At 45.8% G+C, this 26482-nt stretch overlaps 1 protein-coding gene across 1 annotated transcript in view; it reads left to right on the top strand.

The window, feature by feature from the left end:
* Positions 1–2757: 2757 nt before the first annotated feature.
* Positions 2758–26482, top strand: part of LOC139275692 (arsenite methyltransferase) — a 109722-nt gene continuing 85997 nt past the window's right edge. Inside the window, exon 1 of the mRNA XM_070892867.1 lies at positions 2758–2885. Coding sequence (XP_070748968.1) covers positions 2850–2885 — 36 coding nt within the window. The 5' untranslated portion in view covers positions 2758–2849. The remainder of the gene's footprint in view (positions 2886–26482) is intronic.

Genomic DNA, 26482 nt, shown 5'->3' with positions numbered 1-26482 from the left:
CAATGGGAACTCCGTATCTACCAGTTCTCATTGCTATTAATGAGAAAAACAAACAAACACACTAAACACATATAATAAAAATTAAAAAACATACCTCACATAATTAAAATTAAAGTTAATAAATAACTTAGAGAAAAAAAAATCCTGATTTTTAGTTAAAAAGTAAATGTAACATAGTGGGCAGGGTTTTTAAAAATATTGTCTTTAAATTTAATTTTATTATATTTTTGTATGTTTTTAAACTCTTACATCTCTGCTTTTCTCAGGCGCAAAAATTTTGAGGACATTTTCTGGGCAAGATATGGGCAAATACCGTAATCTTGCCCATGCAATTGTCCTCGCTCCCGAGATACGGAGATCGGAAAAGTCGGGTTTTCAACATAGAGTTACATAAATTGTACAGTACAAACAGGCCATTCAGCCATTTTCTGATCCTTTTTCTGCCCAGCCAGAATGGGGACCAATTCAGCCTGGGTTGTTATAGTACATGGAAACATAGAAAATAGGTGCAGGAGTAGGCCATTCGGCCCTTCGAGCCTGCACCACCATTCAATAAGATCATGGCTGATCATTCACCTCAGTACCCCTTTCCTGCTTTCTCTCCATACCCCTTGATCCCTTTTGGCATAAGGGCCATATCTAACTCCCTCTTGAATATATCCAATGAACTGGCATCAACAACTCTCTGCGGTAGAGAATTCCACAGGTTAACAACTCTCTGAGTGAAGAAGTTTCTCCTCATCTCGGTCCTAAATGGCTTACCCCTTATCCTTAGGCTGTAACCCCTGGTTCTGGACTTCCCCAACATCGGGTACATTTTTCCTGCATCTAACCTGTCCAGTCCCGTCAGAATGTTATATGTTTCTATGAGATCCCCTCTCATCCTTCTAAACCCCAGTGAATACAGGCCCAGTCAATCCAGTCTCTCCTCATATGTCAGCCCTGCCATAGAAACATAGAAACATAGAAAATAGGTGCAGGAGCAGGCCATTCAGCCCTTCTAGCCTGCACCGCCATTCAATGAGTTCATGGCTGAACATGAAACTTCAGTACCCCCTTCCTGCTTTCTCGCCATAACCCTTGATCCCCCGAGTAGTAAGGACTTCATCTAACTCCCTTTTGAATATATTTAGTGAATTGGCCTCAACTACTTTCTGTGGTAGAGAATTCCACAGGTTCACCACTCTCTGGGTGAAGAAGTTTCTCCTCATCTCGGTCCTAAATGGCTTACCCCATCTTGGCCATCAGTCTGGTGAACCTTCGCTGCACTCCCTCAATAGCAAGAACATCCTTCCTCAGATTAGGAGACCAAAACTGAACACAATATTCCAGGTGAGGCCTTACAAAGGCCCTGTACAACTGCAGTAAGACCTCTCTGCTCCTATACTCAAATCCCCTCGTTATGAAGGCCAACATACCATTTGCCTTCTTCACCGCCTGCTCTACCTGCATGCCAATTTTCAATGACTGATGTACCATGACACCCAGGTCTTGTTGCACCTCCCCTTTTCCTAATCTGCCGCCATTCAGGTAATATTCTGCCTTTGTGTTTTTGCCACCAACGTGGATAACCTCACATTTATCCACATTATACTGCATCTGCCATGCATTTGCCCACTCACCCAACCTGTCCAAGTTGCCCTGCAGCCTCTTAGCATCTTCCTCACAGCTCACACCGCCACCCAGCTTAGTGTCATCTGCAAACTTGGAGATATTACACTCAATCCTTCATCCAAATCATTAATGTATATTCCATATAGTATCGTGGCGGAGGTGCGGCAAATGAGGGCATGGGGCCCTGAAGAGCCGAGGGCCCAGGGACAGCACGGGCCAGTCCACACTGCGATATGTGGGCGCACTAGGTCTGTGCAGCAGAGCGGGTCTCCAGTCGTGCTGGTTAACCCTTGCCACTGGATAAAGACCTAGCTCTGTTAAGCCCGTGTGGTGGCTGGTGTGCAACGGTCACCCCACGTTAAAAAAATCCACGCTCTGGCATCTTCCACCCCTGGAGTTCAGGACTGGAACATTGGGTCCTCCATTGAAACATCTGTGAACTCATGTGGAAGCAAGTCATCCTCGTTCGAGGGATCACCTATGATGATTGTGCACCGAAAACCGGCTTTTGCGATGACTTCCCGGGTCCGTACACACTCGGGACCCGGGGAGGCTGGAAATTCCAGGCCATTAATTCTCATATTGGACTGTACAGTCATCTGAGAACTCAATTTTAGAGTGGAAGCAAGTCTTCCTCGATATAAGGATAAGGTAAGCCATTTAGGACCGAGATGAGGAGAAACTTCTTCACTCAAGCGAGTTGTTAACCTGTGGAATTCTCTACCGCAGAGAGTTGTTGATGCCAGTTCATTGGATATATTCAAAAGGGAGTTAGATATGGCCCTTACAGCTAAAGGTATCAAGGATATGGAGAGAAAGCAGGAAAGGGGTACTGAGGTGAATGATCAGATATGATCTTATTGGATGGTGGTGCAGGCTCGAAGGGCCGAATGGCCTACTCCTGCACCTATTTTCTATGTTTCTGTTTCTATGATAAGAGAGCTGGCCTGAAGTTTGGTGCTCGAGTCTCCGGAGTGGGACTTTGAACCCACAATCTTCAGCCTCAGGAGAGAGCCCTGCCCACACAGTGCAATTCCCAGAGGCTGGAGTGTGGGCTCTGTCTCTGTTTCCTGGGACGTGACGCTGAGCCAGTGAGTGGTTGACCGACGTGAGGCCGTCCAGCGCACTTTGCCCTTGCGTTTGTGTGACACAAGAGCAAAGAGATCTATTAATCTCTGCTGTGCAGCTTTGTGCTCAGGATTCGGCGTCTGCTCGGAGCCCCCTCCCTGTGCACCATGAGCCGGGACGCCTCCGTGCAGGAGCAGGTTAAGGTGAGGGGTCTGGGGGGGGGTTTGGGGGGCACCTTGTGCCAGCTGTTTGCTGTCTATCACACACTCTGCAAATGCCAGCAAGCTGTGAGTGTACCAGGACTGGGCGCAATGCAGTGGGAATGATCAGCAGAAACAGGACAAGCGCTCACCGTGCAAACAATCCGATTTCAATTCAATTTGGGAACTTGTTGCAATAATAATGGTCGGCATTAGTTTGCTCGGGAGACACCATAAGTTGGCTACGTTTTACTTTTCTTCCCCTGGGTCCTATCGCCCCTTCGTGTTACACACACACACACACATTGGAGCAGTGAGTTACCCAGAGAATGAGCGAGGGCTGGCAGTGAAGAAAGAACTTGCATTTCTCATCATCATCATAGGCAGTCCCTCGGAATCGAGGATGACTTGCTTCCACTCTAAAAGTGAGTTCTCAGGTGACTGTACAGTCCAATACGGGAATTACAGTCTCTGTCACAGGTGGGACAGACGGTGGTTGAAGGAAAGGGTGGGTGGGGAGTCTGGTTTGCCGCACGCTCCTTCCGCTGCCTGCGTTTGATTTCTGCACGCTCTCGGCGACGAGACTCGAGGTGCTCCGTGCCCTCCCGGATGCTCTTCCTCCACTTAGCGCGGTCTTTGGCCAGGGACTCCCAGGTGTCAGTGGGGATGTCGCATTTTATCCTTGTAACGTTTCCCCTGTCCACCTGGGTTCACTTGCTGTGTAGGAGTTCCGAGTAGAGTGCTTGCTGTGGGAGTCTTGTGTCGGGCATGCGGACAATGTGGCCCGCCAAACAGAGCTGGTCGAGTGTGGTCATTTATATAGCAGCTTTCACGACCTCAGGATGTCCCAAAGTGCTTTACAAACAATGAAGCACTTTCGAAGTGTCGTCACTGTTATAATGTGAGAAACACAGCAGCCGATTTGCCAGCTCCCACTAACAGCAAATGTGATACTGACCAAATAATCAGTTTTTGTTATGTTGGTTGAGGGATAAATATTGGCCCCAGGACACCGGGGATAACTCCCCTGCTCTCCTTCGAAATAGTGCCCTGGGATCTTTTACGTCCACCTGAGAGAGCAGACGGGCCTCGGTTTAATGTCTCATTCAAAAGACGGCACGTCCAACATTGCAGCGCTCCCTCAGCATTGCACTGGGAGTGGCAGTCTGAATTTATGTACTCAAGGCTCTGGAGTGGGACTTGAATAGAATAGCATGATTATTTGAGGTGATTGTACACAGCCCACTCCACAAGAGACAGGGCTGTGCCGTAATGTCAGGTCAGATCAGGTCCAGAACATAAGAACATAAAAATTGGAGCAGGAGTCGGCCATTTGGCCCCTCGAGTCTGCTCCACCATTTAATATGATTATGGCTGATCCGATCATGGACTCAGGTCCACTTCCCTGCCCGCTCTCCATAACTCATTATTCCCTTATTGGTTAAGAAACTGTCTATCTCTGTCTTAAATCTACTCAATGTCCCAGCTTCCACAGATCTCTGAGGCAGCGAATTCCACAAATTCACAACCCTCAGAGAAGAAATTTCTCCTCATCTTAATTTTAAATGGGCGACCCCTTATTCTAAGATTATGCCCTCTAATTCTAGTCTCCCCTATCAGTGGAAACATCCTCTCTGCATCCACCTTGTCAAGCCCCCTCATAATTTTGTACGTTTCGATAAGATCACCTCAAATTCTTCTGAATTCCAATGAGTAGAGGACCAACCTACTCAACCTTTCTTCATAAGTCAACACCCTCATCTCTGGAATCAACTGAGTGAACCTTCTCTGAACTGCCTCCAAAGCAAGGATATCCTTTCTTAAATATGGAAACCAAAACTGTACGGAGTAACCTGGGTGTGGCCTCACCAATACCCCGTATAACTGTAGCAAGACTTCCTTGTTTTTATACTCCATCCCCTTTGCAATAAAAGCCAAGATACCATTGGCCTTCCTGATCACTTGCTGCACCTGCATACTATCCTTTTGTGTTTCATGCACAAGTACCCCCAGGTCCCGCTGTACTGCGGCACTTTGCAATCTTTCTCCATTTAAATAATAACTTGCTCTTTGATTTTTTGCCAAAGTGCATGACCTCACACTTTCCAACATTATACTCCATCTGCCAAATTTTTGCCCACTCACTTAGCCTGTCTATGTCCTTTTGCAGATTTTTTGTGTCCTCCTCGCACATTGCTTTTCCTCCCATCTTTGTATCGTCAGCAAACGTGGCTACGTACACTCAGTCCCTTCTTCCAAGTCATTAATATCGATTGTAAATAGTTGGGGTCCCAGCATTGATCCCTACTAGTTACTGATTGCCAACCCGAGAATAAACCATTTATCCTGACTCTCTGTTTTCTGTTAGTTAGTCAATCCTCTATCCATGCTAATATATGACCCCCAACCCCATGGACTTTTATCTTGTGCAGTAACCTTTTATGTGGCACCGTGTCAAATGCATTCTGGAAGTCCAAGTACACCACTGGCGAATGATACTGGAAGGGTTGACGGTGGATAAACAATGGCAAACACTTAAAGATCACATGGATGAACTTCAACAATTGTACATCCCTGTCTGCAGTAAAAAATAACACGGGAAAGGTGGCTCAACCGTGGCGAACAAGGGAAATTAAGGATAGTGTTAAATCCAAGGAAGAGGCATATAAATTGGCCAGAGGACTGGGAGAAATTTAGAATTCAGCAGAGGAGGACAAAGGGTTTAATTAGGAGGGGGAAAATAGAGTACGAGAGGAAGCTTGCTGGGAACATAAAAACTGACTGCAAAAGCTTCTATAGATATGTGAAGAGAAAAAGATTAGTGAAGACCAACATGGGTCCTTTGCAGTCAGAATCAGGTGAATTTATAATGGGAAACAAAGAAATGGCAGACCAGTTGAACAAATACTTTGGTTCTGTCTTCACGAAGGAAGACACAAATAACCTTCCGGAAATACTAGTGGACCGAGGATTGAGAGAGAAGGAGGAACTGAAGGAAATCCTTATTAGGCGGAAAATTGTGTTAGGGAAATTGATGGGATTGCAAGCTGATAAATCCCTGGGCCTGATAGTCTGCATCCCAGAGTACTTACGGAAGTGGTCTGAGAAATAGTGGATGCATTGGTGATCATTTTCCAACAGTCTATCAACTTTGGATCAGTTCCTATGGACTGGAGGGTAGCTAATGTAACACCACTTTTTAAAAAAGGAGGGAGAGAGAAAACGGGTAATTATAGACCGGTTAGCCTGACATCAGTAGTGGGGATAATGTTGAAATCAATTATTAAAGATGAAATAGCAACGCATTTTGGAAAGCAGTGACACGATCGGTCCAAGTCAACATGGACTTATGAAAGGGAAATCATGTTTGACAAATCTTCTCGAATTTTTTGAGAATGTAACTAGTAGAGTGGACAAGGGAGAACCAGTGGATGTGGTGTATTTGGACTTTCAAAAGTCTTTTGACAAGGTCTCACACAAGAGATTGGTGTGCAAAATTAAAGCACATGGTATTGGGGGTAATGTACTGACGTGGATAGAGAACTGGTTGGCAGACAGGAAGCAGAGAGTCAGGATAAACAGGTCCTTTTCAGAATGGCAGGCAGTGACTAGTGGGGTGCCGCAGGGCTCAGTGCTGGGACCCCAGCTATTTTCAATATACATCAATAATTTAGATGAAGGAACTGAGTGTAATAGCTCCAAGTTTGCAGATGACACTAAGCTGGTGGCGGTGTGAGCTGTGAGGAGGATGCTAAGAGGCTGCAGGGTGACTTGGACAGGTTAGGTGAGTGGGCAAATGCATGGCAGATGCAGTATAATGTGGGTAAATGTGAGGTTATCCACTTTGGTGGCAAAAACACGAAGGCAGAATATTATCTGAATGGCGGCAGATTAGGAAAAAGAGAGGTGCAACGAGACCTGGGTGTCATGGTACATCAGTCATTGAAAGTTGGCATGCAGGTACAGCAGATGGTGAAGAAGGCAAATGGCATGTTGGCCTTCATAGCTGGGGATTTGAGTATAGGAGCAGGGAGGGCTTGTTGCACTTGTACAGGGCTTTAGTGAGATCTCATCTGGAATATTGTGTTCAATTTTGGTCTCCTAATCTGTGGAAGGACGTTCTTGCTATTGAGGGAGTGCAGCGAAGGTTCACCAAACTGATTCCCGGGATGGTAGGACTGACATATGAGGAGAGACTGGATCGACTGGGCCTGTATTCACTGGAGTTTAGAAGGATGAGAGGGGAAACATATAAAATTCTGACGGGACTGGACAGGTTAGATGCAGGAAGAATGTTCCCGATGTTGGGGAAGTCCAGAACCAGGGGTCACAGCCTAAGGATAAGGGATAAGCCATTTAGGATTGAGATGGCGAGAAACTTCTTCACTCAGAGAGTTGTTAACCTGTGGAATTCTCTACCGCAGAGAGTTGTTGAGGCCAGTTGATTGGATATATTCAAGAGGGAGTTAGATTTGGCCCTTACGGTTAAAGGGATCAAGGGGTATGGAGAGAAAGCAGGAAAGGGGTACTGAGGTGAATGATCAGACATGATCTTATTGAATGGTGGTGCAGGCTCGAAGGGCCGAATGGCCTAATCCTGCACCTATTTTCTATGTTTCTCTGTTACATCCACTGGTTCCCCTTTATCCACCTTTGAGCAGTCGTTACATCCTCAAAGATTTTCAGCAAATTTGTTCAACGTGACTTCCCTTGACTGCTCTTTATTTACAGTCGGCTATGATTTTGGGTCAGACAGGGGCAGTGGGATTCTGGTCTATCACAGCCTCAGCAGCTTGCTATCTCTCTCCATCTTCAAAACACTCTCTTTAAAATCTAATTTTCCAATCTAATTAAAATCTAATTTTTCAACCATGTGTGATTCTTCTGCCCAAACTCGGAGTTAGAAGGTTGTGGGTTCGAGTCCCACTCCAGAGACTTGAGCACAAAAATCTAGGCTGACACTCCAGTGCAGTGTTGAGGGGGCACCACACTGTCAGAGGTGCCGTCCTTCAGATTAGATGTTATTTGTGCTATGTGGGAAATCAGGGACGCTTCCAATGTCGCTGACAACTACATGTGCAGGAAGTGTATCCAGCTGCAGCTTGTAACAGACCACATTGCGGCACTGGAGCTGCACATGGATTCACTCTGGAGCATCCGCGATGCTGAGGATGTCATGAATAGCACATTTAGTGAGTTGATCACACCGTAGGTAATGGTTACAAAGGCAGATAGGGAATGGGTGACCATCAGGCAGAGCAGTGGGGGGTAGTGAAGTTAGTGCAGGGGTCCCCTGCGGTCATCTCTCTCCAAAACAGATACACCACCTTGGGTACTGTTGAGGGAGATGGCTCACCAGGGGAAGGCAGCAGCAGCCAAGTTCATGGCACCATGGGTGGCTCTGCTGCACAGGAGGACAGGAAAACGAGTGGGAGAGCTATAGTGATCGGGGATTCTATTGTAAGGGGAATAGATAGGCAGTTCTGTGGCTGCAACCGAGACTCCAGGATGGTATGTTGCCTCCCTGGTGCAAGGGTCAAGGATGTCTCGGAGCGCTGCAGCGCATTCTGGAGGGGAGGATGAACAGCCAGCTGTCGTGGTACATATAGGTACCAACAATATAGGTAAAAAATGGGATGAGGTCTTACAAGCTGAATTTAGGGAGCTAGGAGTTAAATTAAAAAGTAGGACCTCAAAGGTAGTAATCTCAGGATTGCTACCAGTGCCACGTGCTAGTCAGAGTAGGAATTGCAGGAGAGCGAAGATGAATACGTGGCTTGAGGAATGGTGCAAGGGGGAGGGATTCAAATTCCTGGGACATTGGAACCAGTTCTGGGGGAGGTGGAACCAATACAAACCGGATGGTCTGTACCTGGCCAGCACTGGAACTGGTGTCCAAGGCAGAGTGTTTGCTAGAGCTGTTGGGGAGGGTTTAAACTAAAAAGGCAGGGGGATGGGAATCTATGCAGGGAGACAGAGAGAAGTAAAAAGGGGGCAGAAGCAAAAGGTAGGAAGGAGTAAAGCAAGAGTGGAGGGCAGAGAAATCAAGGGCAAAAATCAAAAAGGGGCACATTACAACATAATTCAAAAAAACAAAGAGTGTTAAAAAAAACAAGCCTGACGGCTCTGAGTCTCAATGCGAGGAGCATTTGGAATAAGGTGGATGAATTGACTGCGCAGATAGCAGTTAACAGATATGATGTCATTGGGATTACGGAGACATGGCTTAAGGTGATCAAGGCTGGGAACTCAACATCCAGGGGTATTCAATATTCAGGAAGGATAGACAGGAAGGAAAAGGAGGTGGGGTAGCGTTACTGGTTAAAGAGGAGATTAACGCAATAGTAAGGAAGGACATTAGCGTGGATGATGTGGAATCTATATGGGTAGAGCTGTGAAACACCAAAGGGCAGAAACGCTAGTGGGAGTTGTGTACAGACCACAAAACAGTAGTAGGGAGGTTGGGGATGGCATCAAACAGGAAATTAGGGACACGTGCAATAAGGGTACAGCAGTTATCATGGGTGACTTTAATCTGCATATTGGTTGGGCTAACCAAACTGGTAGCAATGCGGTGGAGGAGGATTTCCTGGAGTGTATAAGGGATGGTTTTCTAGACCGATATGTCGAGGAACCAACCAGAGAGCTGGCCATCCTAGACTGGGTCTTGTGTAACGAGAGAGGATTAATTAGCAATCTGGTCATGCGGGGCCCCTTGGGGAAGAGTGACCATAATATGGTAGAATTCTTCATTAAGATGGAGAGTGACACAGTTAGTTCAGAGACTCGGGTCCTGAATTAAAGAAAGGAAACTTTGACGGTATGAGAAGTGAATTGGCTAGGATAAACTGGAGAATGATACTTAAAGGGTTGATGGTGGATAGGCAATAGCAGACATTTAAAGATCACATTGATGAACTTCAACAATTGTACATCCCTGTGTGGCGTAAGAATAAAAAAGGGAAGGTGGCTCAACCTTGGCTAATAAGGGAAATTAGGGAAAGTGTTAAATCCAAGGAAGAGGCATATAAATTGGCCAGAAAAAGCAGCAAACCTGAGGACTGGGAGAAATTTAGAATTCAGCAGAGGAGGACAAAGGGTTTAATTAGGAGGGGGAAAATAGAGAATGAGAGGAAGCTTGCAGGGAACATAAAATCTGACTGCAAAAGCTTCTATAGATATGTGAAGAGAAAAAGATTAGTGAAGACTAATGTAGGTGCCTTGCAGTCAGAATCAGGTGAATTCATAATGGGGAACAAGGAAATGGCAGAACAATTGAAAAATACTTTGGCTAAGTCTTCACTAACGAAGATACGAATAACCTCCCGAAAATTCTCGGGGACCAAGGCTCTAGCGAGAAGGGGGAGCTGAGGGAGATGCTTATTAGTCAGGAAATGTTGTTAGGGAAATTGAAGGGGCTGAAGGCCGTTAAATCCCCAGGGCCTGATATTCTGCATCCCAGAGTACTTAAGGAAGTGGCCCTAGAAATAGTGGATGCATTGGTGATCATTTTCCAACATTCCATGGACTCTGGTTCAGTTCCTATGGATCGGAGGGTAGCTAATTTAACCCTACTTTTTAAAAAAGGAGGGTGAGAGAAAACAGGGAATTATAGACCGGTTAGCCTGACATCGGTGGTGGGGAAAATGCTGGAATCAATTATTAAAGATGTAATAGCAGCACATTTGGAAAGCAGTGACAGGATTGGTCCAAGTCAGCATGGATTTATGAAACATAAAAACATAGAAACATAAAAATTAGGTGCAGGAGCAGACCATTTGGTCCTTCGAGTCTGCATCGCCATTCAATAAGATCATGGCTGATCATTCAACCTCAGTATCCCTTCCCTGCTTTCTCTCCATACCCCTTGATCCCTTTGGCCGTAAGGGCTATATCTAACTCCCTTTTGAATATATCTAACGAAGTGGCCTCAACAACTTTCTGCGGTAGAGAATTCCACAGGTTAACCACTCTCTGAGTGAAGAAGTTTCTCCTCATCTCGGTCCTAAATGGCTTACCCCTTTTTCTTAGACTGTGACCCCTGGTTCTGGAACTTCCCAGCAACGGAACATTCTTCCTGCCTCTAACCTGTCCAATTCCGTCAGAATTTTATATGTTTCTATGAGATCCCCTCTCATTCTTCTAAACTCCAGTGGATACAAGCCCAGTTGATCCAGTCTCTCCTCATATGTCAGTCCTGTCATCCCAGGAATCAGTCTGGTGAACCTTCGCTGTATTCCCTCAATAGCAAGAACATCCTTCCTCAGATGAGGAGACCAAAACTGAACACAATATTCAAGGTGTGGCCTCACCAAGGTTCTGTACAACTTCAGTAAGACTTCCCTGCTCCTATACTCAAATCCTCTAGCTATGAAGGCCAACATGCCATTTGCCTTCTTCATCTCCTGCTGTACCTGCATACCAACTTTCACTGACTGATGTACCATGACACCCAGGTCTTGTTGCACCTCCCCTTTTCCTAATCTGTCATCATTCAGATAATATTCTGCCTTCCTGTTTTTGCCACCAAAGTGGATAACCTCACATTTATCCACATTATACTGCATCTGCCATGCATTTGCCCACTCACCTAACCTGTCCAAATCACCCTGCAGCCTCTTATCATCCTCCTCACAGCTCACACAGCCACCCAGCTTAGTGTCATCTGCAAACTTGGAGATATTATATTCAATTCCTTCATCTAAATCATTGATATATATTGTAAATAGCTGGGGTCCCAGCACTGAACACTGCGACACCCCACTGGTCAATGCTGCCATTCTGAAAAGGACCCGTTTATTCTGACTCTCTGCTTCCTGTCTGCCAACCAGTTTTCTATGCACGTCAATACATTACCCGCCCCCCCCCCCCCCCCCCCCAATACCATGTGCTTTAATTTTGCACACTAATCTCTTGTGTGGCACCTTGTCAAAAGCCTTTTGAAAGTCCAAATACCACATCCACTGGTTCTCCCTTGTCTACTCTACTCGTTTCATCCTCAAAAAATTCTAGAAGATTTGTCAAGCATGATTTCCCTTTCATAAATCCATGCTGACTTGGACCGATCGTGTCACTGCTTTCCAAATGCGCTGCTATTTCATCTTTAATAATTGATTCCAACATTTTCACCACCACCGATGTCAGGCTAACCGGTGTATAATTCCCTGTTTTCTCTCTCCCTTCTTTTTTAAAAAGTGGTGTTACATTAGCTACCCTCCAGTCCATAGGAACTGATCCAGAGTCAATAGAATGTTGGAAAATGATGACCAATGCATCCACTATTTCTAGGACCACTTCCTTAAGTACTGTGTGATGCTGACTATCAGGCCCTGGGGATTTATTGACCTTCAATCCCATCAATTTTCCTAACACAATTTCCTGCCTAATAAGGATTTCCTTCAGTTCCTCCTTTTTACTAGACCCTCGAACTCCTAGTATTTCCGGAAGGTTATTTGTATCTTCCTTCGTGAAGACAGATCCAAAGTATTTGTTCAGTTGGTCTGCCATTTCTTTGTTCCCCATTATAAATTCACCTGATTCTGACTGCAAAGTTCCTATGTTGGTCTTCACTAATCTTTTTCTCTTCACATATCTATAGAAGTTTTTGCAGTCAGTTTTTATGTTCCCTGCAAGCTTCCTCTCATACTCTATTTCCCCCCTCCTAATTAAACCCTTTGTCCTCCTCTGCTGAATTCTAACTTTCTCCCAGTTCTCAGGTTTGCTGCTTTTTCTGGCCAATTTATATGCCTCTTCCTTGGATTTAACATTATCCCTAATTTTCCTTGTTAGTCATGGTTGAGCTACCTTCCCCGTTTTATTTCTATTCCAGACAGGGATGCACAATTGTTGAAGTTCATCCATGTGATCTTTAAATGTCTGCCATTGCCTATCCACTGTCAACCCTTTAAGTATCATTTTCCAGTCTATTCTAGCCAATTCACATCTCAAACCATCGAAGGTACCTATCCTTACGTTCAGGACCCTAGTCTCTGAATTAACACTGTAACTCTCCATCTTAATAAAGAATTCAACCATATTATGGTCACTCTTTCCCAGGGGGCCTCGCACAACAAGATTGCTAATTATTACTCTCTCATTACACAACACCCAGTCTAGGATGGCCAGCTCTCCAGTTGGTTGCTCAACATATTGGTCTAGAAAGCCATCCCAAATACACTCCAGGAAATCCTCCTCCACCGCATTGCTACCAGCTTGGTTAGCCCAGTCTATATGTTGATTAAAGTCGCCATGATAACTGCTGTACCTTTATTGCACACATCCCTAATTTCTTGTTTGATGCCATCCCCAACCTCACGACTACTGTTTGGAGGTCTGTACACAACTACCACTAGCGTTTTCTGCCCTTTGGTATTCCACAGCTCCACCCATACAGATTCCACATCATCCAAGCTAATGCCCTTTCTTACTATTGCGTTAATTTCCTCTTTAACCGGCAATGCTACCCCACCTCCTTTTCCTTTCTGTCTACCCTTCCTGAATGTTGAATAACCCTGGATGTTGAGTTCCCAGCCTTGGTCACCCTGGAGCCATGTCTCCGTAATCCCAATTATATCCTAATCGTTAATAGCTGCCTGCGCAGTTAATTCATCCACCTTATTACGAATACTCCTCGCATTGAGGCACAGAGCCTTCAGACTTGTCTTTTTAACACTCTTTGTCCCTTAAGAATTTTGCTGTAATGTGGCCCTTTTTGATTTTTGCCGAGGGTTTCTCTGCCCTCCACTTTTACTATTCTCCTTTCTATCTTTTGCTTCTTCCCCCCATTTTATTTCCCTCTGTCTCCCTGCAAAGGTTCCCATCCCCCTGCCATATTAGTTTAAACCCTCTCCAACAGCACTAGCAAACACTCCCCCGAGGACATTGGTTCCGGTCCTGCCCAGGTGCAGACCGTCCAGTTTGTACTGGTCCCACCTCCCCCAGAATCGGTTCCAAAGTTCCAGGAATTTGAATCCCTCCCTCTTGCACCACTCCTCAAGCCACGTATTCATCTTAGCTATCCTGCTATTTCTACTCTGACTAGCACGTAGCAATCCTGAGATTACTACCTTTGAGGTCCTACTTTTTAATTTAACTCCTAGCTCCCTAAATTCAGCTTGTAGGACCTCATCCCACGTTTTACCTGTATCGTTGGTATCTGTATTCACCATGACAACTGGCTCTTCACCCTCCCCTTCCAGAATGCCCTGCAGCTGCTCCGAGACATCCTTGACCCTTGCACCTGGGAGGCAAAATACGATCCTGGAGTCTCGCTTGCGACCGCAGAAACGCCAATCTATCCCCCTTACAATAGAATCCCCTACCACTATAGCTCTCCCACTCTTTCCTGCTCTCCTGTGCAACAGAGCCACCCACGGTGCTATGAACTTGGCTGCTGCTGCCTTCCCCTAGTGAGCCATCTCCCCAAACAATATCCAAAGCGGTATATCTGTTTTGGAGGGAGATTACCGCAGGGGACTGCTGCATTGCCTTCCTACTCCTGCTCTGCCTGATGGTCGCCCTTTCCCTATCTGCCTTTGTAACCTTTACCTGCGGTGTGACGAACTCACTGAACATGCTATCCACGACATCCTCAGCATCGCGGATGTTCCAGAGTGAATCAATCCGCAGCTCCAGTGCCGCAATGCGGTCTGTCCGGAGCTGCAGCTGGATACACTTCCTGCACACATAGTTGTCAGGAACACTGGAAGCGCCCTGATTTCCCACATGGCACAGGAGGAGCATGACACGGGTCTGCGCTCTCCTGCCATGACTTAACCCTTAAAATAACCTAATTTGGCAACAATGCCAAAAGGTTCTTACTGACAAGATAAGGAAAAAAGAAAAACTACTCAACCAATCAACCAGCCAATCACTTACCCTCTTGGCTGTGACGTCACATTTCGTTTTTTTTTCCTCGCAGGTCGGGGAGTCAGCACTGGTGGTGAAAACAAGGCAAAGCAACACCTCCCGTTCCCACTTGCCCGAACTCTCCCACTTACCAAACTCTTACCTTTGCACTCTGAGCTGCTGCTGTATCATGCTTGACAAATCTTCTAGAATTTTTTGAGGATATAACTAGTAGAGTGAATAAGGGAGAACCAGTGGATGTGATGTATTTGGACTTTCAAAAGGCTTTTGACAAGGTCCCTCACAAGAGATTAGTGTGCAAATTTAAAGCACATGGTATTGGGGGTAATGTACTGACGTGGATAGAGAACTGGTTGGCAGACAGGAAGCAAAGAGTGGGAATAAATGGGTCCTTTTCAGAATGGCAAGCAGTGACTAGTGGGGTGCCGCAGGGTTCAGTGCTGGGACCCCAGCTATTTACAATATACATTAATGATTTAGAGGAAGGAATTGAATGTAATATCTCCAAGTTTTCAGATGATACTAAGCTGGGAGGCAGTGCAAACTGCGAGGAGGATGCTCGAAGGCTACAGGGTGACTTGAACAGGTTAGGTGAATGGGCAAATGCATGACAGATGCAGTATAAATGTGAGGTTTACCACTTTGGTGGCAAAAACAGGAAGGCAGATTATTATCTGAATGGTGACAGCTTAGTAAAAGGGGAGGTGCAACGTGACCTGGGTGTCATGGTACATCAGTCATTGAAGGTAGGCATGCAGGTACAGCAGGCAGTAAAGAAAGCAAATGGCATGCTGGCCTTCATAGGGAGGGGATTTGAATATAGGAGCAGGGAGGTCTTACTGCAGTTGTACAGGGCCTTGGTGAGGCCACACCTTGAATATTGTGTGCAGTTTTGGTCTCCTAATCTGAGGAAGGACATTCTTGCTATTGAGAATGTGCAGCGAAGGTTCACCAGACTGATTCCCGGGATGGCAGAACTGACATATGAAGAAAGACTGCATCGACTTGGCATGTATTCACTGGAATTTAGAAGAATGAGAGGGGATCTCATAGAAACATATAAAATTCTGACGGGATTGGACAGGTTAGATGCAGGAAGAATGTTCCCGATGTTGGGGAAGTCCAGAACCAGGTGTCATAGTCTAAGGATAAGGGGTAAGCCATTTAGGACCGAGATGAGGAGAAACTTCTTCACTCAGAGAATTGTGAACCTGTGGAATTCTCTACCACAGAAAGTTGTTGAGACCAGTTTGTCAGATATATTCAAAAGGGAGTTAGATATGGCCCTTATGGCTAAAGGGATCAAGGGGTATGGAGAGAAAGCAGGAATGGGGTACTGAAGTTGCATGATCAGCCATGATCATATTGAATGGTGCTGCAGGCTCGAAGAACTGAATGGCCTACTCCTGCACCTACTTTCTATGTTTCTATGTAAACTGAAGCCTTGTAAAAGATCCCAGGGCACTATTTTGAAGAAGAGCAGGGGAGTTATCCCTGGTGTCCTGGGCCAATATTTATCCCTCAATCAACAAAGCAAAAACAGCTTATCTGCTCATTATCACGTTGCTGTGTGTGGGAGCTTGCTGTGCGCAGCTTGACTGCCGCGTTTCCTACATTACAACAGTGACTACACTCCAAAACGTACTGGATTGGCCGTGAAGCACTTTGGGACAACCTGAGGTTGTGAAGGGCACTCAATAAATGCAAGCTTGCTTCCTGTAACCTCGACTGGCAGGACAGCCTATTCCAGCATTGCGCAGGTGGAATTGCATTGCTGATTGAATTGAGTCTGACACCTACATTGGACAAGAGGACGTTGGGATCACCTGGAGCGCAGTGCGTCAGACCCCTTCATTGGCTGTAAAGTGCTTTGGGACGTCCGGTGGTCGTAAAAGGCACTATGTAAATGCAAATACTAAAACATAATATTGCGGATGCTGGAAATCTGAAATAAAAATGGAAAAAGCTGGAGACAGTGAGCAGGTCAGGCCTCATCTGAGGGGAGAGAGAAACAGGATTAACGTTTCAGGTCGATGACCTTTCACCCTAAAAGGGTTCTCTAGCACTAAACCAACATTGGGAGTTTAATCAGACGATGAACACCTCTATTGTCATTCAGATCCCAGCTTATTATTTCTCAACATTTTTGCTGCCTTATGTGAGAAGTGAATTTTGACTCATTTTTTGAAAAAAAAGACAAATTTCTGGAAAGTCTAAAACATTTTTGGTTGATTTTTTTTTCAAATCTATAATTTGGGACACAGCTTGGATTAAATTTCTTCCAAAGGCTATAAATGAAACAAGGATTGACTCAAGTTCCATATAAGCTAAAATTACAATTATTACTAAGACCAAAACAGTGATTTTTACTAACAGGTTAAGTTGTGACCAGATGTAATGATAATGTTCACCCGACTGTTAGATTTAACGTGTAACAGTGCCGCTTATTGGTAAAGAGCAGTACTGCATGAATAGGCCAGTGCCAGCTTTGAAGAGGAAGCCTGTGGTTTCATAAGAATTAGGAGCAGGAGTAGGCCCTATGGCCCCTAGAGCCTGCTCCGCCATTCAATAAGATCACGGCTGATCTTCTACCTCAACTCCACTTTCCTGCCCGATCCCCATTTCCCTTGATTCCCCTAGAGCCCAAAAATCTATCTATCTCAGCCTTGAATAACACAACGACTGAGCAACCACAGCCCTCTGGGGCAGAGAATTCCAAAGACTCACAACCCTCTGAATGAACAAATTCCTCCTCATTTCAGTCCTAAATGACCGACCCCTTATCCTGAGACCATTCCCCCTGGGTTCTAGACCCTCCAGCCAGGGGGAAACAACCTCTCAGCATCTACCCTGTCAATCCCCCTCAGAATCTTACCTGTTTCAAATGACACGGCTTACATTTATATAGAGCCTTTCACATCCTCAGCACATCCCAAAGCTCTTTAAATTTAAGGGTTATGGGGCGTGGGCAGGGAAGTGGAGCTGAGTCCATGATCAGATCAGCCATGATCTTATCGAATAGCGGAGCAGGCACTAGGGGCCGTATGGCCTACTCCTGCTCCCATCTCTTATGTTCTTATGTTCTTATAAACCCAAAGGATTATTTCAAGAGTAGTCACTGTTGTTTTTTGGGCAATGAGGTCGGCAATTTGAGCACAGCAAGGCTTGCATGTTGTAAAAAGGATATAGAGGCAACTGGAGAAGGCCAAAAAAAAAAGCTTTGCTGGAATGATACCAGAACTGAGAGGTTATACCTATCAGGAAAGATTGGAAGGGCTTTGATAGGGTGGATGTAGAGAAGATGTTTCTATTGTGTTCCTAACACAGATGAGACTGCACACAGGGAGGTTAAAGTAACAGTGACCCCATTCTTAATTAAGACACTCCAGAGTGAGGAACAGGCCTTAGGGGCCGGCTTATATACAGTGCTCCCAAGGGATGCTGGGATCCCTTGGGACTTCAGAGGATGCACTTCCTGGTGGCGGTACCTGGTGGCGGAACATGGGAGTGCATGCTTTACAGATACACAACAGTTTCATCTTGTGGAGCGGACCAGAACTAGGGGCCATTGATATAAGATCGTCACTAATAAACCCAGTAGGGAATTCAGGAGAAACGTCTTTGCCCAGAGATTTGAGGGGAATAGTATCGATGCATTGAAGGAGGAAGCTAGATAAAGACATGAGGGAGAAAGGAATAGAAGGATATGTTGATGGGGTGAGATGAAGAGGGGTGGGAGGAGGCTCGAGTGGAACATAAACCCCGGCACGGAGCGGTTGGGTCGAATGGCCTGTTTCTGTGCTGTATATACTGTATAAGCTCCCACAAACAGCACATGACTGGACAATCTGTGCCTTTTATTTTTGGGGATGGGAGGGGGATGTTGGTTGAGGGACGAATGTTGGCCAGTAGGACTCTCTTGCTCTTCTTTCAACAGTGCCGTAGGATATTTGACACTCAGCCCCGAGCAGGCAGGAGAGGCCTTAGCTTTAACTTTGCTTCCAAACCTCTGACAACGCAACACTCCCTCAGCGCTGCACCGAAGTATCAGCCTGGGTTAGGTTCTCTGGTCCATAGAACGGTTTGAATCCACCATTGCACTTACTTAGAATGCCCACCAGAGTCTGGTTGGCATGGTGTAGCTCTATAAGGGGTTTTCTGGCACAAGGTTGAATTCATTAAAGTTGTACTGCAGCAATACAAAGCACTGGTCAGGCCACACCTGGAGCACTGTGAGCAGTTCTGGGCACCATACCTTAGGAAGGACATATTAGCGGTGGAGGGAATGCAGCGTTGGTTTACCAGAATGATACCCGGACTAAAAAGAGTTAAATTATGAGGACTGGTTGCATAGACTAGGTTTGTAGTCTCTGGAATTTAGAAGGTTAACAGGTGATCAATCGAATTTCAGGATATTTAGAGGAACAGATAGGGTAGATAGAGAGAAACTATTTCTGGTTGGGGATTCTGGGACTAGCGGACATAGTTTAAAAATTAGAGCCAGACCTTTCAGGAGTGAAATTAGGTGGTAGAAGATTGGAACTCTCTTCCGCAAATGGCAATTGATGCTCTATCAATTGTTAATTTTAAATCTGAGCTTGATAGCTTTCTGTTAACCAAAGATATTAGGAGATATGGGGTTAAGGCAGGTCTATGGTGTTAGATCGCAGATCAGCCATGATCTAACTGAATGGCGGAACAGGTTCAAGGGGCTGAATGGCCTTACTCCTGCTTACAGAACATCCGAGAAGAGTCGGCCATTAAAACATCCCTTGCAGCTATTACATTTGCTTCCAGACGCTTCATAGAACCTTACAGCACAGAAGGAGGCCATTCGGCCCATCGAGCCTGTGCTGGCTCTTTGAAAGAGCTTTCCAATAAGTCCCACTCTCCTTGCTCTTTCTCCATAACCCTGAAAATATTCCCCCTTTAAATATTTAAGCAATCCCCTTTCGAAAGTTACGATTGAATCTGCTTCCACCGCCCTTTCAGGCAGTGCGTTCCTGATCATCACAATTCACAGTGTAAAAAAATCTCATCTCCACCCCCCGCCCACACCGGATTCTTTTGCCAATCACCTTAAATCTGGTTCCTCTGGTTACCCATCCTCCTGCCAGTGGCAATAGTATCCCCCATGCACTCTGTGTAAAAATATATATATATGTTTCCTTGTGTCATGTCTGGTTGTTTTGCCAATCACCTTAAACCTGGGTCCTCTGGTTACCAACCCTTCTTCGCCTGGAAACAATTTCTCCTTATTCACTCTATCAAAACCCTTCGTGATTTTGAACACCTCTATTAAATCTCCCCTTAACCTTCGCTGCTCTAAGGAGAACAATCCCAACCTCTCCAGTCTCTCCACGTAACTGAGGTCCCTTATCCCTGGTACCATTTTAGTAAGTCGCCTCTGCACCCTATATGTGACTCCAGACCCACGATAATGTGATGACTTTTCACTGCCCTCTGAAATGGCCCAGCGAGCCACTCAATTGTACACAACCACTACGAGAAACAATAAGAATAAAACCGGACGGACCACCCGGCATCGACCTGGGTCCCGGTTTCGGGAACGACAACGGCACACCCAGCCCAGTCCACCCTGCAAAGTCCCCCTCACTAAAACTTGGGGACTTGAGCCAAAATTGGAAGAGTTGTCCCACAGACTAGTCAAGCAACATGCTGACATACTCACAGAATCATACCTTTCAGCCAATGTCCCAGAAACCTCCATCACCATTCCTGGGTATGTCCTGTTCCACTGGCAGGACAGACCCACCTGCGGTGGCAGCACAGGGGTATACAGCCAGGAGGGAGTGGCCCTGGCTGTCCTCAATATTGACTCCGGACCCCATGAAGTCTCATGGCTTCCGGTCAAACAAGGGCAAGGAAACGCCCTGCTGATTACCGCCTACCGCCTTCCCTCAGCTGATGAATCAGTACACCTCCATGTTGAACACCACTTGGAAGAAACACTGAGGGTAGCAGGGGCACAGAATGTACTCTGGGTTGGGAACTTCAATGTCCATCACTAAGAGTTGCTCGGTAGCTCCACTACTGACCGAGCTGGCCGAGTCCTGAAGGACCAACACGAGGGAAAAATCTACTTGACCTCGTCCTCACCAATCTACCTGTCGCAGATGCATCTGTCCATGACAGCCTTGGTAGCAGTGATCACCGCACAGTCATTGTGGAGTCGAAGTTCTGTCTTCACACTGAGGACACCTTCCATCATGTTGTGTAGACTACCACCGCACTAAATGGGGATAGATTCAGAACAGATCTAGCAGCTCAAAACTGGGCTTCCATGAGGCACTGTGGGCCATCAGCAGCAGCAGAATTGTATTTCACCACAATCTGTAACCTCATGGCCCGGCATATCCCTCACTCTACCGTTACCATCAAGCCAGGGGACCAACCCTGGTTCAATGAGGAGTGTAGAAGAGCATGCGAGGAGCAGCGCCAGGTGTAACTAACAATGAGGTGCCAACCTGGAGAAGCTGCAACACAGGACTACATGCATGCTAAACAGCAGAAGCAACATGCTTTTGACAAGATTAAACGATCCCACAACCAACGGACCAGATTAAAGCTCTGTAGTCCTGCCACATCCAGTCGTGAATGTTGGTGGACCATTAAACAACTAACGGGGGGAGGAGGCTCCATGAATATCCCCGTCATCAATGATGGCGGAGCCCAGCACGCAAGTGCAAAAGACAAGGCTGAAGCGTTTGCAACCATCTTCAGCCAGAAGTGCCGAGTGGATGATCCATATCAGCCTCCTCCTGTGATCCCCACTATCACAGTGTCTTCAGCCAATTTGATTCACTCCACGTGATTTCAAGAAACGGTTAAGATCACTGGATACAGCAAAGGATATCGGCCCCGAAAACATCCCGGCTGTCGTGCTGAAGACTTGTGCTCCAGAACTAGCCGCACTTCTAGCCAAGCTGTTCCAGTACAGCTACAACACTGGCATCTATCTGGCAATGTGAAAACTGCCCAGGTATGTCCCATCCACAAAAAGCAGGACGAATCCAATCTGGCCAATTACTGCCCCATCAGTCTACTCTCAACCTCAAGCAAAGTGATGGAAGGTGTCGTCGACAGAGCTACCAAGCGGTGCTTACGCACCAATAACCTGCTCACCGACGCCCAGTTTGGGTTCTGCCTGGACCACTTGACTCCAGACCTCAATAAAGCCTTGGTCCAAACATGGACAAAAGAGCTGAATTGCAGGTGTGAGGTGAGAGTGACTGCCCTTGACATCAAGGCAGCATTTGATTGAGTGTGGCATCAAGGAGCCCGAGTAAAATTGAAGTGAATGGGAATCAGGGAGTAAACTCTCCACTGGCTGGAGTCATACCTAGCACAAAGGGAGATGGTTTGGTGGTTGGAGGTCAATCATCACAGCCCCATCACTGCAGGAGTTCCTCAGGGCAGTGTCCTAGGCCCAACCATCTTCAGCTGCTTCATCAATGACCTTTCCTCCATCATAAGGTCAGAAGTGGGGATGTTCGCTGATGATTGCACAGTGTTCAGTGCCATTCGCAGTTCCTCAGATAATGGAGCAGTCCATGCCTGCATGCAGCAACACATGAGCGACATTCAGGCTTGGTCTGATATTTGGCAAGTAACATTCACACAAGTGCCAGGCAATGACTATCTCCAACAAGCGAGAGTCTAACCACCTCTCCTTGACATTCATCGCCATTAACATCGCCGAATCCCCCATCCAAATAGTAGTGGTAATGTAGGGGACAGCATTACACAGGTAATTAGAGATGCATGTAACAAGGGTACTACAGTAATCGTAGGTGACTTTAATCTACATATAGACTGGCCAAACCAAATTAGTAATAATACTGTGGCAGATGAATTCCTGGAGTGTGTACGAGATGGTTTTTTAGACCAGTATGTTGAGGAGCCTACTAAGGAACAGGCTATCATAGATTGGGTATTGTGTAATGAGAAGGGGTTAATTAACAGTCTTGTTGTGCGGGGTCCTTTAGGGAAGAGTGACCATAACATGATTGAATTCTTTATTAAGGTGGAAAGTGAAGTAGTTCAATCTGAAACTTGGGTCCTAAATCTAAACAAAGGAAACTACAAAGGTATGAGGAATAAATTGGCTATAATAGATTGGGAAGATTTATTAAAAGGCATGACGGTGGATAGGCAATGGCTAACATTTAAGGAACGAATGCATGAATTGCAACAGTTATACATTCCTTTCTGGTGTAAAAACACAAAAGGAATAATGGCCCAACCATGGCTAACAAAAGAAATTAAGGATAGTATTAGATCCAAGGAGGAGTTATACAAAGTTGCCAGAAAAAGTAGCAAGCCTGAGGATTGGGAGCAGTTTAGAATTCAGCAAAAAAGGACCAAGAGATTGATTAAGAGGGGAAAATAGAGTATGAGAGTAAACTTGCAAGGAACATAAAAACTGACTGCAAAGGTTTCTACAATGACGTAAAAAGAAAAAGATTAGTGAAGACAAGTGTAGGTCCTTTACAGACAGAAACGGGAGAATTTATAATGGGGAACAAGGAAATGGCAGAACAATTAAATAAATATTTTGGTTCTGTCTTCACGGAAGAGGACACAAATAAAGTCCCAGAAATGCTAGGGAACCATAGGTCTAGTGAGCAAGAGGAATTAAAGGAAATAATTATTAGTGAGAAAATAGAGCTAGAGAAACTAATGGGACTGAAGGCAGATAAATCCCCAGGGCCTGATAATCTGCATCCCAGAGTACTAAAAGAGGTAGCCATGGAAATAGTGGATGCATTGGTTGTCATCTTCCAAAATTCTATAGATTATGAAACAGTTCCTGCAGATTGGAGAGTGGCAAATGTAACCCCACTATTTAAAAAAGGAGGGAGAGAGAAAACAGAGAACTACAGACCGGTTAGCCTAACATCAGTAGTAGGGAAAATGCTAGAATCTGTTATAAAAGGATGTGATAACGGGACACTTAGATAATATCAACAGGATTAGACAAAGTCAACATGGATTTATAAAAGGAAAATCATGTTTGACTAATCTACTGGAGTTTTTTGAGGATGTAACTGATAGAATGGATAAGGGAGAACCAGTGGATGTAGTATATTTGGACTTTCAGAAAGCCTTTGATAAAGTCCCACATAAGAGGTTAGTGTGCAAAATTAAAGCACATAGGATTGGGGGTAATGTATTGGCATGGATTGAAAATTGGTTAACTGATAGGAAACAGAGAGTAGGAATAAACAGGTCTTTTTCGGGGTGGCGGCCAGTGACTAGTGGGGTACCACACGGATCAGTGCTTAGGCCCCAGCTATTCTCAATATATGTATATATAAATGATTTGGATGAAGGAACCAAATGTAATATTTCCAAGTTTGCTGACGACACAAAACTAGGTGAGATTATGAGTTGTGAGGAGGGTGCAAAGATGCTGCAAGGTGATTTAGATAGGTTGAGTGAGTGGGCAAACACATGGCAGATGCAGTATAACGTGGATAAATGTGAAGTTATCCACTTTGGTAGGAAAAACATAAGGACAAAGTATTATTTAAATGGTGATGGCTTGGGAAGTGTCGATGTACAGAGGGACCTGGGTGTCCTTGTACACCAGTCATTGAAAGCAAACATGCAGGTGCAGCAAACAGTTAGGAAGACAAATGGTATGTTGGCCTTCATTGCAAGAGGATTTGAGTACAGGAGCAAGGATGTCTTACTACAGTTACACAGGGCCTTGGTGAGACTGCACCTGGAGTTATTGTGTGCAGTTTTGGTCTCCTTACCTAAGAAATGATATACTTGCCATAGAAGGAGTGCAGCGAAGGTTCACCAGACTGATTCCTGGGATGGCAGGACTGTCGTATGAGGAGAGATTGGGTCGACTTGGCCTGTATTCACTAGAGTTTAGAAGAATGAGAGGGGGTCTCATTGAAACGTATAAAATTCTGACGGGGTTGGATAGACTGGATGTGGGGAGGATGGTTCCCCTGGCTGGGAAGTCTAGAACAAGGGGTCAGTCTCAGGATACGGAGTAGAAAATTTAGGACCGAGATGAGAAGAAATGTTTTCACTCAGAGGGTTGTGAACCTGTGGAATTCTCTACCACAGAAGGCTGTGGAGGCCAAGTCACTGAATATATTTAAGAGGGAGATAGATAGATTTCTAGACACAAAAGACATCAAGGGGTATGGGGAAAAAGCGGGAATATGGTGTTGAGATAGAGGATCAGCCATGATCATATTGAATGGCGGGGCAGGCTCGAAGGGCCGAATGGCCTACTGCTGCTCCTATTTTCTGTATTCCTATATTTCTAACATCAACATCCTGGGAGTCACCATTGACCAGAAACTTAACTGGACCAGCCACAGAAATACTGTGACAACAAGAGCAGGTCAGAGGCTGGGTATTCTACAGTGAGTATCTCACCTCCTGACTCCCCAAAGCCTTTCCACCATCCACAAGGCACAAGTCAGGGATGTGATGGAATACTCTCCACTTGCCTGGATGAGTGCAGCTCCAACAACACTCAAGAAGCTCGACACCATCCAGGACAAAGCAGCCGCTTGATCGTCAGCCCATCCCCCACCTTCAACATTCACTCCCTCCACCACCGGCGCACCGTGGCTGCAGTGTGCACCATCTACAAGATGCACTGCAGCAACTCACCCAGGGTTCTTCGGCAGCATCTCCCAAACCCATGACCTCTACCACCTAGAAGGACAAGGGCAGCAGGCGCATGGGAACACCACCACCTCCACGTTCCCCTCTGAGTCACACACCATCCTGACTTGGAAATATATCGACTGTTCCTTCATCGTCGCTGGGTCAAAATCCTGGAACTCCCTCCCTAACAGCACTGTGGGAGCACCTTCACCACACGGACTGCAGCGGTTCAAGAAGGCGGCTCACCACCACCTTCTCAAGGGGCAATTAGGGATGGGCAATAAATGCCGGCCTTGCCAGCAACGCCCACATCCCAGGAACGACTAAAAAAAACCCTGTCCAAGGCCTTGCCATCCTTCCTATAGAGGGTGGTCAGAATTGAACATAATACTGCAGCTGGAGCCTCACCAGTGATTTATAAAGAGTTTCATACAGAAGCAAATAAGATCTCTGCTATAAAGAAATGGCATTTCTATAGCGCCTTTCACAACCTCAGGATGTCCCAAAATGCTTTTCAGCCAATTAATTATTTTTTGAACAGTAATCACTGTTGTAGTGTGGCAGCCAATGAGATACTGACCATAATCATCTGTTTTTGTCGTATTGATTGAGGGATAAATATTGGTCGCAGGACACCGGGGATAATGACCCTGATCCTCTTCGAAATAGTGCCCTTGAATCTGTTACCACCACCTAAGACAGCAGACGGGGCCTCGGTTTAACATCTAATCCGAAAGACGGCACCTCTGGCAGTGCAGCGCTCCCTCAGTACTACACTGGGACTGTCAGCCTGGATTTTGTGCTCAATCTCTGGAGTGGGACTTTGAACCCATGACCTTCTGAATTCTGATGAGATAAAGTGCTCCCCACTGAGCCACACCTTAACTGCGGTCTGAATGACCGCGATATGTTTTGGTGAAGAGCCCCAACCCCAGCCTCGGGGGGATTAGCCCCTGAACCAGTGCACCATGTGGCCCACTTCTCAGACCAGCCATCCTGTGGCCCGATCGCGGTGAGATTTTCCATTAGGCCGATCCAGGTTGGAACCCCGATGGCAGAGGTCAAAG

Source organism: Pristiophorus japonicus, chromosome 11 (genome assembly GCF_044704955.1).
Source record: "Pristiophorus japonicus isolate sPriJap1 chromosome 11, sPriJap1.hap1, whole genome shotgun sequence".
In the NCBI taxonomy this organism is placed as follows: domain Eukaryota; kingdom Metazoa; phylum Chordata; class Chondrichthyes; family Pristiophoridae; genus Pristiophorus; species Pristiophorus japonicus.
This window is presented reverse-complemented; position numbering and strand designations above follow the sequence as displayed.